This window comes from Tamandua tetradactyla, chromosome 5 (genome assembly GCF_023851605.1).
Source record: "Tamandua tetradactyla isolate mTamTet1 chromosome 5, mTamTet1.pri, whole genome shotgun sequence".
NCBI classification, from domain to species: Eukaryota; Metazoa; Chordata; class Mammalia; order Pilosa; family Myrmecophagidae; genus Tamandua; species Tamandua tetradactyla.
This window is the reverse complement of record NC_135331.1, coordinates 24,816,155-24,830,769: the sequence shown is the minus strand read 5'-3', so window position 1 is coordinate 24,830,769 and position 14,615 is coordinate 24,816,155. Positions and strand designations below refer to the sequence as shown.

At 39.3% G+C, this 14,615-nt stretch overlaps 1 protein-coding gene across 4 annotated transcripts in view; it reads right to left on the bottom strand.

Moving 5' to 3' along the window:
* The window catches only part of LOC143683799 (sodium/glucose cotransporter 1-like), a 95,701-nt gene that overhangs the window by 46,681 nt on the left and 34,405 nt on the right, over nucleotides 1–14,615 (bottom strand). For all 4 annotated transcript variants that reach the window (XM_077160163.1, XM_077160162.1, XM_077160164.1 and 1 more), the window contains 2 exons: nucleotides 12,435–12,515; nucleotides 7,295–7,515 (listed from right to left, as the gene is read on the bottom strand). In XM_077160163.1, the coding sequence (XP_077016278.1) occupies nucleotides 7,295–7,515; nucleotides 12,435–12,515 (302 nt within the window). The remainder of the gene's footprint in view (nucleotides 1–7,294; nucleotides 7,516–12,434; nucleotides 12,516–14,615) is intronic.

Sequence of the window (14,615 nt, the reverse complement as noted above, 5' to 3'; positions counted from 1 at the left end):
CAATACTTTTTAATTATCAGTCCACCATAGTCTGAGATGTATACTGGTATTATATTAAGCTATACAGAAATACAAGACCTCGTACCTGTTCTGGATTTCAGGAGTTTGGGTTGTTTAAATGAGCTATCTAAGACAGGTTGATTTCGATTATGTGTTACAGAAAATTTAGGTTCTAGACATAATTAACCTCTCTGCCTTTGGCCTTATAAAGTAGGTGAGGGTTTAGCGCACATACCCTATCATCTTTTACCCTGTATTCTCATTTACCCTACACCCAGCCAGACTGGCTTCATTTTAAACACTGAAGCCTGATCTCTTTTTGGTTACTTTAACTATTATTATACAAAGCTATGCTAACTTTCAGGGCTGCAGCACTCCATTTCTGGGTCATAGGTGTCACAGAGTTACTCAAAGTTCCAGGGAAATACCAGCTGATACACATAGTTCAATGTCTCAGGATCTAGAAATACACTTACAACTTCAGACTCCAATTTAGGCTCCAATTTTCTTATAAGTATTTTCGGAGAGATACCCTAGCATATTCATTCTTTTGTTTCTGACTTATTTTGCACAATACATTGTCCCCAAGGTTTATGCAGTTCACTGTGTGCCTCTCGACATCCTTCCTTTTTGTAGCCACACCACATTCCATCATGTAAATGTCTCACAATTCACCATTTTGCTCCTTAGTCATTGTAACCTTTGGCTCCCTCCATCTATTGGGCAACATGGATAATGATATGACTATTTTTGAATTGGGTTATTTGTCTTTTTATTATTGACTTGTAAGTGTTCTTTATATATTCTGGATAGTAGTGCCTTATCAGCTATATGATTTGCAAATATTTTCTCTCATACTGTGGGTTGTCTTGTCACTTTCTTGAGAGCGTACTTTGAAGCACAAAAGTTTTTAATTTTGAGGAAGTCTGGTTAATTTATGTTTTTCTTTGTTGCTTGTGCTTTTGGCATCATACCTAAGAAACTACTGCTTAACTCGAGGTCAGAAATATTTACCCCTGTTTTCTTCTAAGAGTTTTATCGTTTTCACTCATACATTTAGGTTTTTGATACATTTTGAGTTAATTTTCGTAGATGATGTGAGGTAGGGGTTAATTTCATTCATTTCCATGTAGATACCCCATCGTCCCAGCATCATGTGTAGGAAAGATTATTCTATTCCCATTGAATGTTCTTTGCACTCTTGCTGAAAACCAACTGACCATAGATGTATGGGTTTATTTTTGGACTCTCAATTCTATTCCTCTGGTCTAAATTCTATCCTTATGCCAGTATCACACAGTCTGATTACTGTAGGTTCAAAATAAGTTCGAAATCAGGAAGTGTGAGTTCTAAAACTTTGTTCTTTTTTTCAAGACTGTTTTGAATCTGGGTCCCTTGCATTTCCACATGAATTTTGTCAGTTTCTGCAAAAATGCCAGCAGCAGGAATTCTGATAGACATTGCATTAATCTGTGGATTAATTTGGGGAGTTCTGCCATCCTTACATTAAGTTTCCTAATCCATGAACATGGATATCTTCACACTAATTTGGTTCTCCTTTAATTTCTGTCAATGATATGTTGTTGTTTTCAGTGTACAAGTCTTGTCGTTCTTTCATTAAATATGTGCTTAAGTATTTTATTCTTTTTGACACTACTGGAATTAGAATTGTTTCCTTAATTTCATTTTTGGATTGTTCAATGCGAGTATAGAAGTACAACTGGTTCTGTATATTGATCTTACATCCTGCAACCCTGATGAACTTGCTATAATACTTTTCCTGTGGATTCCTTAGGATTTTCTCTCTATATATAAGATCATGTAATTTATAAAAAAAGATAGTTTGACTTCTTCCTTTCTACTGTAGATGGAAAGGCAAGAATTTTAACTTAAGGACAACATAGGTAATTTGTTGTCCTTAAGTTTCTTTGGCACCTGGACAAAGAAAACCCAAATCCTTGTATTCAATCTAGGCCTTCAAGAATTCCCAGAGAGAGGTCTAATGAATACTGGTTTGCAGTTTTTAAAAAATCACCCAACTTACAAGGAAACAAGTCACCTTGAGTGACAGTTAGCAGAAACAATAAATGGCAGATTTAGACCTACCAAAAATTCAGATAATCAGAACAGAAAATAGGCATGCTAATTTAAGGATACAAAAGATGGAAAATAAAATAGCCATAGGAGCAAGAAATTACCAACAATTACCATGGAGACTTGAAAATAATCATAAAGAACTTCTACAAATGAAAAACAAAATTATTGCAATTAAAAATTCAATTTACTGGTTAAACAACAGAATAGATAAGAGCTAAAGAGACAATTAGACACCAGTTGTCCCAACTGTTCATGGATTGGGAAAATTGGACGACCAATCTGAAGCTATTACACATCATTCAACACAGAGAGAAGGATATGGGAAATATGAAAGACAGATAAGACACAGGAAGTATAGGAAGATGAAGTCCAATATCCATATGCAATAAATGCAGTGTCATAAAGAGAGACATGATGAATTATATGAATCCTGAGAATCAGAAAGCACAATAAAAATGAAAGAAAAGCTTTAAAAGAAACCAGAAAGAAAAAGCAGATTACATACAAAGGAACAATATTTAGATTGATGATGAGTCTCCACAGCATAAAAAGCAGAAATCAGAATATAATACCTTTCAATAGAAAAATAACTATCAACCTTGAATTCTACACACAGTAAAAAGCAACTTACGAGACCAAAGGTAAAAATAAAAATATTTTCAGACAAAGAGATATTTAAAAAATTCATGACCAAACAACCATCCCCCTTCTCTACAGGATCCACTTCAAGAAAAAGGAAGATGATTACTAAAGGAAGGTGTAAGACTAAGAAGTAATGATGAGAAAAGAAAACACCAATGGAACAAAAGACAACGTTAACATGTGTGGTTCAGAGTCCCCCCAAAAGACAGTCCAACAGCAGACAACAACAGCGTGAGTTGTGTGTGTGTGTGTGACAGGAGTTAAAGCATACTAAAGTCTTTGAATTGTTTGAAGAAAGGAAAAAATATTAATACTTCAGACTAAGTATGTAGATTAGAATTTCAAGGGCAACCACTAAAGGAAGAAAAGAGAAAGAACGAGAAAGTAAACACAGGAAAAGAAACTCTTGGGGTCCGGGCAGCGACATTCAACCCAGGAAAGAAGCACAGGGTTGTCAGGACAATGCTACAGGGAGTACAAGAAGGAGAGCTGGGCCTAGAGAGCAGCCAGGACTGGGACACAGCAGATGGCTCCAGGAGAGGCTGCCCGTAAGGACAGAATCAGTGCGACAGCTGGGAGACAATCACTGGAGACACTGGGGAAGGGTTTGGGGATGAATTAATGACAAATACTAAGCAACTTAATAAGCACTAAGCAAATGAATAAAATCAGTAAATTACTGATTTTAAATAATGAAATTTTTAAATAAATTAATAAAAAGATTGCTAGGTCCTGGGGAAAACTAAAAGGTGATGGAGAAAGAAGTGCAGTGTTAATCCAGCACTAGTCTTAGCCGTGAGTGTCCTACATGTTCCCAGTAACGTTAACCTGAGCACAGAGCCAACCAAGATGACCCAACATCAACCACACTGGGAGAAGGGAAGGGCGTGCACATGTGTGCCCACGTGTGTGCGGGGGGCGGGGAGCAAGGATATAGTGAGTGTGTGCGTCAGGACTGAGTGAAAGAGTTAACAATCTTCATTTTCAAGAGTGGGATGTCAACAAGTAAAGCCAAAAGCAGAAAAACCAAGAAGTGATAGCATAAGCATGCTGTTTTTAATTATTCAAAGGAAGAGCCTCACAAGTTGAAAGAGATTGCTGGTGGGGGGGCGGGGTGGGGGTAGATGATAAGGGAAAAGCAGGATGGGGAAAGACTACTGTTTTCATAAACCTTGTAGCCAATTTGATGTCTTAAATTATAGACATACCTGACTTTGTAAAGAAAAAACTAACCTGTAGAGAAAAGACAATGTGATGCAATTCATTCCATTAACAAATTAAAAGAGAAAAACCAATACATGCAGCTCAATTGATACACAAAATAATAAAAAGAATTTGATAAAATGCAACATCCATTCAGGATTTAAAAGAAAAGAAAAAGCTGAAACAAGCTAGGAGTAGAAAGGAATATTCTTAACCTCTTACAGAGGATCTACACAAATCCTAAAGCAAACCTGACCCAATGATGAAACGTGAGAAATATTCCTTTTTAAAATCTGTCACCAGCCAAACGATACCTGCTCTTACTGCTTACTAGTTGTGGCTCCGACTTAAGTAAGGCTTCCTGTCTGCCAGCCATTTAGCACAGGGATCTATGCAACCCTATGGGCAGGCACGATTGCTGCTGTTCTCCCCTTACAGGGGAGGAGACACAAACCCTGAAGCCCCGGGTCCCCCAGTGAGCACGCGTGGAACCAGGACCTGCGACGTGCCCTCCCCACAGTTTTATTTCTTCCGGTCACCGTGACATGAGAAGTCCAAATCAGCACAGTGAGACAAGCCGACAGGTAAAAGGCTTAGGTTAGGGACAGGAATGGAAGGACTAGAACTTGCATTATTCTCAGCTGGTATACTATGTACATGAAACACTGACAGGGACTTAGCAGAATTAATGAGATTAACAAGGTGGCAGGATATCAGAATGCTATCCCAAAGTAAATATCTACTTCTAGACAGAAACAATAATTAGGAAATGTTATAATTAAAAAAAAAAGTAGCACTAACAAAAGGAACCAAAAGTATAAGGGACTGGGAGGCATGCACTCAAGTATTACAGAGAGACACCTGCCCAAGGACGTCCCCAGCATTGGTGTGTGCAGCAGTGACCCCTGAGGTCTGCCAACGAGAACCGGCTCAACACGTTTTGGGATACAGGCACCGGGATAGACTGCATCTGCATTAACAACGAAAATGCTGACACTTATTTACTGACATGAAAGGATGTCCTCAGGGGATTTCTGAATAAAGAGAAACCCAAGAAATGATGGAGAGCAGGTATACAGCCTAATTACATTCATGTAAAACAGTGTACACATCTCTCTCTGTTCACAGGTACACAGGAAGACTCAGGAAGATGTTAGTAAAAATACTGTAGGTTTCACCTCTTCATGGGATGTTGGTGATTTCGTCTTTGAAGTTTTCTTCAGTTCTTGACTTTTCACAGTAAAGATGGATCAATTTTACTTTAAGCTAACAGCAGCATTCTATTTCTTAACCTGGCTGATGGCTGCACAGATGTTCACGTTATCATGCTAAAGCTGTACATATACTTTTTATATAGTCTTCTGATGTATAAGTCACAATACAGTAATGATATTTTAAAAGTGTGCATCACTGTTACAATCAGAACTAAAAAGCTATTTTTCGCTTTTAAGTAAATTATGCCTTTTAGAATCATCTGGATTACAGACCACTTGCATTGTTGTTTCAGAAGAGGGTGTTTGAAAGGATTCCACGTTCACTGGCAGAACTCGCAATGCTTAGCATGCAGCCAGCAAGCTAAAGGTGAAGATCTGTTCCTTCAGGTCTGGCCCCACGTGGCAGGAAGCCAAGTTCCTGCCCCTGGAGTTCCCTTAGTCTCTGCCTGTGTGGTGACAGAGAGGTGGAGTTCTACAACCACGACAAGAGCAAGTAAAGACAAGGCCAATCGATACTCTTTTCCAGGTACGAAGGTGACGCTGGATTCCACGACAGCAGGCAAGGAACCATCACCTCCAGGCCAACAGCTGTGACCCCACGTCAGTGACCTTGAACCTGCTCATGTCAGGTATTTTCACAAGGCTGACCTGACCAGGAGAATGAACCTTTTGATGAAGAGCAGCATACGCAAATTACAAAAGTCTGAATTTTTTTTTTTTTAATCAAGAGGGACATAACACCATAAAATGAAACTTGAATAAACTGAAAATGGACCTTTTAAAAAAAATGGCAAAGGACACTGTGTCGGATTACTAGTTAGAGGAACACTTCTTTTTTTCCTGACCTATCTTCTTTTACCCTATTCACCCACAGTATTTTGATACTTGTTGTGCAGCTATACCGTGTATCTATCTTTTTGGGTCAAAAGGGCATTTAAAATTCAGTTATGGGGTTATCCTGGAGGGTATTCTTACGCATAATATAGATATCACCTTTTCTAGTTAAGGTGTAATGGAGAGGCTCAAGGGAACTGCCTGAAAATGTAGAGCTGTGTTCCAGTAGCCACGTTTCTTGAAGATGATTGTATAATGATATAGCTTTTGCAATGTGACTGTGTGATTGTGAAAACCCTGTGTCTGATGCTCCTTTTATCTACATTGTCAACAGACGACTAGAACATATGGAATAAAAATAAATAATAGGGGGAACAAATGTTAAAATAAATGCAGTAGATTGAAATGCTAGTGATGAATGAAAAGAAGGGATAAGGGGTATGGTAGGTATGAATTTTTTTCTGTTTTTATTTCTTTTTCTGAATTGATGCAAATGTTCTAAGAAATGATCATGATGATGAATATACAACTATGTGAAAATATTGTGAGTCACTGGCTATATATGTAGAATGGAATGATCATATGGTAAGAATGTTTGTGTTTTTATGTTGGTATGTTCAATAAATAAAATAAAAAAATATATATATATATATAAATTCAGTTATGATAAATAAAGATGGAATTTTCCCATTTTATTCCAGTTTTATTTTTTGTATGCTGTATGGTGGGCGTCACATTTCATTCTTTTTCCATGTGAATATCCCATTGTTGCAGCACCATTTGTTGAATTTTGTGTTTGTTTATTTTTTGGCTTCTTTGTTTGCTTGGGAAGTGCATAGCCGGGAATCAAACCTGGTTCTCCCGCATGGCAGGTGAGAATTCTACCACTGAGCTACCCTTCAGCTCCTTCCAGTTTTATTTTTTATCTTTTTTGCATGGTCAGGCACTGGGAATTGAACCCAGGTCTCCAGCATGGTGGGAGAGAATTCTGCCACTGAGCCACCATTGCACTGCCCCCTCCAGTTTTATTTTTAACATAGGCTTTTTAAACAAATGTTTGGAAAGAAAAAAAATGAAAATGGTTGATGGGTTAGATGGGATTGTGGGGGAGAACTTTCCTTTTAAAAACAGAATTTCTGATAAAGTAATAAAGTTACTTATGCAATAAATAAATATTGACAGGGAAACTGGCCACTGTGACAGGCTCCCAGTGACCTGCGGCGCAGGGATATGGCAAAGCCTGAGAACCACCCCTCCCCTTCCCCAGATGCTGACACTCCCCTGGCTGCCACGTCTCTGGTTACCTGATCAGTGCACCAGGAGCACAACGAGAGGATGGAGAAGCCCAAGACAAGTCCAGGCCAGGGAAGGTCTCCAGTGATGGGGTGTCGGAAGATATGGAAAGCATCCGGGCGAGGGATGTAGCACGCTGGCTTGGCAGTCCAGTTTCCTTCACTGACCATACTTGGGAGGGCGTGGAAATATTTATCCAGTAAGCTCTGGTATCCTCCCAACTCCATAAAGGCTTAAAAACACCACAGGAACTTATTAGTACCTTCTAGAGTGCAGCAACGCTTATCTAAAGAACCAAGATCTCAAAGACCCAGTTTGACTGATCCTATCTAATGTAAAAGGTACAACTGTAAAATCGGTGACTGACAGAGTCACGAACATCAAGACTTTTTGTGTCTGAGAAAAGGTTATTTCTTCCAAAGAGAAAGAAAATTATAGTGGTCACTGGTGATTGTTGTGGGCCCAGATTCCCTGACACTTTTCCTGGTGGCAGAACCCCTCTTTCCACTAGTGCATTCCACTAGGAGGGGCTCAGGCAGGCCTAGTGAATCCCCCTGTTCCAACCAGCATGTGACCTAGACTGGTCAACGCCCCCGACTTCCGGCCAACAACTGATGTGCCAGGAATGGACATGAGACCCAAACTGGGCCCATCCAAACTGCCCCAGGATCCTTCTGCCCAAGGGACCAAAAGAGACTGCTTCGTTCCTTTGGCTCTCGAAGCTGGTATGGCAGTGTGAAGCTATTTTGTCTACTGGCTCATTCAGAAGCCTGGACCTAGCCATGCCTGAAGGTAACAAATCCCTGGAGTTTTTAGCTTTGTGAACAACAACAAAAAAATACTTATTTGCTTACACTATATTTGAACTAAAGTTGTGTCACAAGTTATCTAAAGAATCCTGACTAAACAGAAACTGTATTCTTCTAGCACAATATTTATGAAACCTCGTACTTGACATTTTCTTTAGAGCCTAGGACATTCTTTTCCCCAATATCCTAAGTAGTGGAGAAACCTTAACGTTAAAGAAAAATATTTTCAAAAAGGCACTAAAACGACCATAATGCCACTGATTTAGCTATAACATTATTTTCACTGGGGCTATCAAACCTTGTTCCTTTGAAATAGGCTTGAATTTTGAAATAGGTCCATAGTCATTTGGAGTCAAGAATAGTCAATGAGTGGGCAATGAAGCAAAAGGTTGCTGTGTGACTTTAAAATTAATAAGTCACCAAAAGGTAAACAAGAGAACAGAAGACTATCTTTATGAACTTGGGTCAGAAAGTACATTCTTAACATATAAAAAGAAAAAGAAAGATTGACAAATTTGATGTTAAACTTTTAAATATATATGACAGAAATCAAGTTAAAAATCATGTGAGGGCGGTACGATGGTACGGTGGCTCAGTGGCAGAATTCTCATTAGCCACGCCAGAGACCTGGGTTCAATTCCCAGTGCCTGCCCATGCAAAAATATGTATGTGTATGTGTGTGTGTGTGTGTGTGTGTGTGTGTGAGAGAGAGAGAGAGAGAGAGAGACAAGAGGAAGAGATGTGCATTGTGTACAAAGGACTCCTAAACATCAATAACCAAGAAACACTACTGGAAAGAAACATGGGTAGGGAATACGAGCAGGTAACTTCAAAAAAGAGGACACACAAATGATCACTGAATATATGATAAGATGTTCAACCTCAGCAGTATCAGGAAACTGCAAATTAAAACAAAATAGAGTACCTTTTCTTTTTAACCTATAAGATGGACAAAATTTAAAAGATCTTAAATCATTAAGTGCTGACTGGAAGATCAGGAAACATATATTCTCAGACATGGCTCATGAGACTAGTTATTTTGCCACTTTGGAGAGGAATTTAGGGATCTCTGGACAAAGCTGGGTTTATTCCAAGAACACAAAAGTTGAGGTAACATATTTTTCACCATGTTAAAAGAATAAAGGAAAAATAATATAATCATCTCAGCAGATGAAGAAAAAAGTCATAAAATTCAATATGCATTCATGATAAACAATCCTTACAAACTAAGAATTAAAGAGAACTCCTTAGCCTGACAAAGGACAGATATAAAAATATATTGCAAATACTATATTTAGTGGTGAAATATTCAAAGTTTTTCCTCTAACACTGGGAATGAGGAAAGGATACCTGCTACTCCATGTCTATTTCAGCACTGCTCTAAAGGTCTTAGCCAGTGTAACAGCAAGAAAAAGAGATAAAAGGTATAAAGCCTAGACAGAACAGAGAAAAAAAAAGAATTTATTGACTGGGTGTTGGTTGTGAGAGTGTGTTCACTTTGCAGTATTTCATCTGGCTATACACTTTGATTTGTATACTTTATAATAAAAAGCTTATTACAAATATAAAAACCAAAAAGATGTAGTAGATCTCTATTTTTTTCCATTCTACATATATAATCAGTAATTCACAATATCACCACATAGTTGCATATTCATCATCACAATCATTTCACAGAACATTTGCATCAATTCAGAAAAAGAAATAAAAAGACAACAGAAAAATAAAACGAAAACAGAGAAAAAAATTATACATGCCATACCCCTTACCCCTTGCTTTCACTGATCACTAGCATTTCAAACTAAATTTATTTTAACAGTTGTTCCCCTATTATTTATTTTTATTCCAAACGTTCTACTCGTCTGTTGACGAGGTAAATAAAAGGAACATCAGACACAAGGTTTTCACAATCACACAGTCACACTGTGAAAGCTATATCATATAATAATCTTCAAGAAACATGGCTACCAGAACACAGCTCTCTCTCCATTACATCTTGACTAACAAGGTGATATCTATTTAATGTGTAAGAATAACCTCCATGATAACCTCTCGACTCTGGAATCTCTCAGCCATTGACACTTTATTTTGTCTCATTTCACTCTTCCCCCTTTTGGTCGAGAAGGTTTCCTCAATTCCTTGGTGCTGAGTCTCAGCTCATTCTAGAGTTTTTTCAATCCCTTGATGCTGAGTCTCAGCTCATTCTAGGATTTCTGCCCCACGTTGCCAGGAAGGTCCACACCCCTGGGAGTCATGTCTAATGTAGACAGGGGGAGGGTGGTGAGTTTGCTTGTTGTGTTGTCTGGAGAGAGAGGCCACATCTGAGCCACAAAAGAGGTTCTCCTGGGGGTGACTCTTAGGCCTAATTTCAAGCAGGCTTGACCTATCCTTTGTGGGGTTAAGTTTCAAATGAACAAACCCCAAGACTGGGGGCACAGCCTATAGCTTTGGTTGTCCACACTGCTTGTGAAAATATCAAGAATTCAACTTGGGGAGATTGAATTTTCCCCTGTTCTCACCATTCCCCAAAGGGGACTTTGCAAATACTTTTCTACTCACTGAATTAGATCTCTATTTACTGACATAGAAATTTGCCTACGATTTCATGCTCATAATAAAAAAACAGTCTACAAAACCTTATGTTTTCAGTATATTAAAATATATATCCCATTACATATAATGGAGTGGCTACAGGGAAATACTTGAAACCGTTGAATTGTTTTCCAGTAGTCTTGATTCCTGCTTATAACTCTGTAACGATAAAGCTTTCACAATGTGACTGTGTGATTGTGAAACCCTTGTGCCTGACGCTCTTTTTATGTAGGGTATGGACAGACAAGTAAAAAATGAGGATAAATAAATAAATAAATAATAGGAGGGAATAAGGGGTCAAAAATTGGGTAGATGAAAATACTAGTAGTCAATAAGAGGGAGGGGTAAGGGGTACGGGATGTATGAGTTTTTTTTTTTCTTTATTTTTCTGGAATGATGCAAATTTCTAAAAAATTATCATGGTGCTGAATATACAACTATGTGATGATACTGTGAGCTATGGATGGAAGATTTCTCAATAAAAATATTTTAGAATTAAAAAATATATATATATCACGTACATAAATATATTTCTATGTGATAACTATCTCTGGAAGGATACACCCAAAACTATTACCCCCAAGTAAATAGAAATAAATAAAATTGTATATATATGGGCTCCCATGATGACAAGTGTGAGAATTATACTTACTTGGATGTACAAATTTTTATATATTTTTAACAGAAAACTACTGTCTCACTAGTTGCAATCGTTTATTTATAAGAACTAACATGAATACCCAGTAAAAATGCCCCATGTTACTTCATGGTGTACTGTTTGTTGTCTGTTAAGACTAAGGATCATGTGAGTCTATCTCATTCTATCTGTTCTCGTTCCATGGGTCCTGAAGGAACGCCCTATGGAACCATAAGTACGCTCACATACAGTATATCCATTTATGCTCATATATATAGTTTCAAGAATTTTTCACTCTGCTAGCCAAGACCTTCTGCTTCTAGATTTTTGCAAGACCACTCTGACCCATGGAGCTGTAGCATGAGCAACCCCACTAAGTCCCATGCACAGCTGGCAGAAGGAAACTTCTGTTTCGAGGTAATTCTACCTGCCATTAGAGATACTGTACTATGTATGTTCACATCTCTGTGAACTCTGGCATTAGAGAGATCCAGCTCTGAGTCCTGTTCTAGGTGTGTCTCCTAAGCTACTTAACAGAGACTCAGTTTCCTCACCTGAAAAATGGGGCTAACAATAGTAGTTATGCCTCATGGCAAGTTTGATGGTTAAATGAGGCAACAGAGAAAAATGCCCACATGCTGCACCTGACACTCAGTCAGCATTCAATTCATCAGTTATTATTCTCATTCTTATAATGTAAGAATGAAACATACAGCACCCACTATATGTTTCAAACTGTACCTAGTGTGTGGGATACAGTGGTTCTGGGTCTTAAGAAGCTTTGGACCTCAGGGGGTATGATTGGTTTAGGTGAAACAATCAACAAACAATCAAGGTGTGGATCAAAAAAGGTTTTGTTGTGTGATGGCGGAGCCAGAAGGCCCGAGAAGAAAGAGGCCCTCTAGTTTATCATCTCCACTCCAGTAACCCGACTCCTCTTTCTACTAAATTGAGCAGAAATTCTATTCCCTACCTCCATGTGGCCTTAGATAGCAACACCCTTGCATCCTAGGGGTCTTAGTCTCATCTGTGAAATGCAGGTGCTGAAATGGCCCTAGGCAGCTCTAAGAGTCAGAGATTCCATCACATTCCCCAGTCCCAAGTTTCACTTACCAAAGCCCATTAACAAGACTGATCCCAAAAGTATGACGCTGGTTTGTAAGACATCAGTATAAACCACAGCTGCAAAACCTCCTGAAAAAGCAAAGAGAAACAGAAACGAAAGACACATTTGAGCATCTCTGCTGAAAGTTACTTCTGTATCACCTTTTCTACGTACTTCTTCGATTCCAGATTTCCACATTCAAACTTTTCCTACCTTTATTTCATTGGGTCTTATAAGTACTTATGCTAAGCCCTGATACATACTGTTTTCTCTTTAACATGCTCATTGAATAATCTCTTATAGGACTCTTATCTTGTCCTTCTATGTCCCAGTTCCCTTTACTTTCCATTTTGGGGGATGAACATAGATGTAGTAGGTGTGGTAGTTTTCCTGGACAGAGATTTACATCTTTAATCACAAAAGCTCAGTTTGGAAGCAACTTTGGAGACCAGCTAGTTCTAATTCCCCAGACCGCTAATTTTGTAGTAATGGAAAATCCTAAACAATGGTCATTCTGCCTCCATATGAGAAGACCTTCGCCCCTCCCTGCTCTTGTTGGAAGAGCTTTCATATTAGGAAAGTCCTTCCTAACAGTAAAGCAATTGGCCTTCCCAAAACGCCAGCCCTCAGTGTGAGATGTACCCTCTCAGGGTTCCACCAGAATCTGGCTAAGTCCTAGTCTACAGAAAAAGCCTGAGAGGACATGAGAACAACCATTCTGTTACCCCAACTCTTCTCTTACCCAGTTCCTCCAACTACTGAGTCAATGAAAACATGGCAAAAATTACCTAGAAACTGGGTAGTTTCTAGAAATGGGAATCTACACATTTCTGGGTGTCAGTAGGCTTCCAGAGGATTCTGTTCCTGGACCCCTTCCTTTTTTTGATAAAAATTAAATCTTTCTTCTTATAAAAGTTTCAGTTTAACTCCAATCTGAGTGTCCAAAGGCCACAAGTAATCGGCCCCCAGGGTCACAAGCCCAGGAGTTTATCTCCAATTAAGACAACCACAAGGCAGTGTGTGGGAAATCCCCAGCTTCCCAAGACTCAGTACAGCTGCTTCACCCAGAATCTATCTAAGCTTAGTAAATACAGTTGTTTGTTTAGGTGGAATAATCCCTTACTATACCTAGTCAACCTGCTCACGACGTATTGTATAAAAGAGTGCTTTCTTTTTGTTAGTCAAAATGTTCTTTTCCTTTTCTGTGGAGACCCTGTGTTATGGCATCATAGCTGGTGGACAGGTCCCTGCTTACCCTGTCCACACTCTTCATGATAAACTTCTTTATTCTCCCTTCCCTCATTTCTCCTCTGGCTATACTTAACCTTCTTAAATAAGAATTTTCATATTATAAAGGTTTATTTCAGGTGTAGGCAAACTATGGCCTGCGTTTTGTAAATAAAGTTTTACTGGCACACAGCCATGTCCATCTGCTTACATATCATCCACGGCTATTCTCATAGTACAGTGGCAGAGCTGGGTAGCTGCAACAGAGATCTTGCCTGAAAAGCTGAAAATATTTACTATCTGGCCCTTTACAGGAAACTTCTGGGTTTTTTGTTTGTTGGTTTGTTTGTTTCTTTAGGATTTAACACAGAATTTTTAGCCTCAGCTGTGCTAGCATTTGGGGCTGGGCAATTCTTTGTTGCAGGAGGTTGTCCTGTGCATTGTGGAATTTTCAGTGGCATTCCTGGCCTCTACCCATTAGATGCTGGCAGCACTTCCCCAGCTGTCTCAACCAAAGATGTCTCTAGACATTGCCAAATGCCCCTCAGGGGCGAGCACCCTCACCAACTGAGAACTCGTGATTTAGTGCACGCCGCTCCCCATCCTGACTCTCTCCACCTTCACCCACAAGTTGCACTCGGGCTGACAAAAAGGGGTGAAGGGAGCTCCTGCTGAACCCGCAGGTCAGCACTCCTCACCTTAAAGATCCCACTGGATGGCTTGAGCAGGTGGCCTAAGGCTGCTGCCTCCACTCCATGTTCCCTTTCACCTCTCGGCCTGCAGGGCAGACCCCACCCCAGTACGCCCCAAACAAGATCTATGTCAGACCCCTTCTCCTTGGAGATCCCCCTCCACCCAATCAGAACTCCAGTGGTGGGACACTACCTAGGTACCCTTGCCTCAGTTATTTTCACTATTTCTCAGCAATATGATCTACAGACTTAGAGAAAATGTCAAAGCTG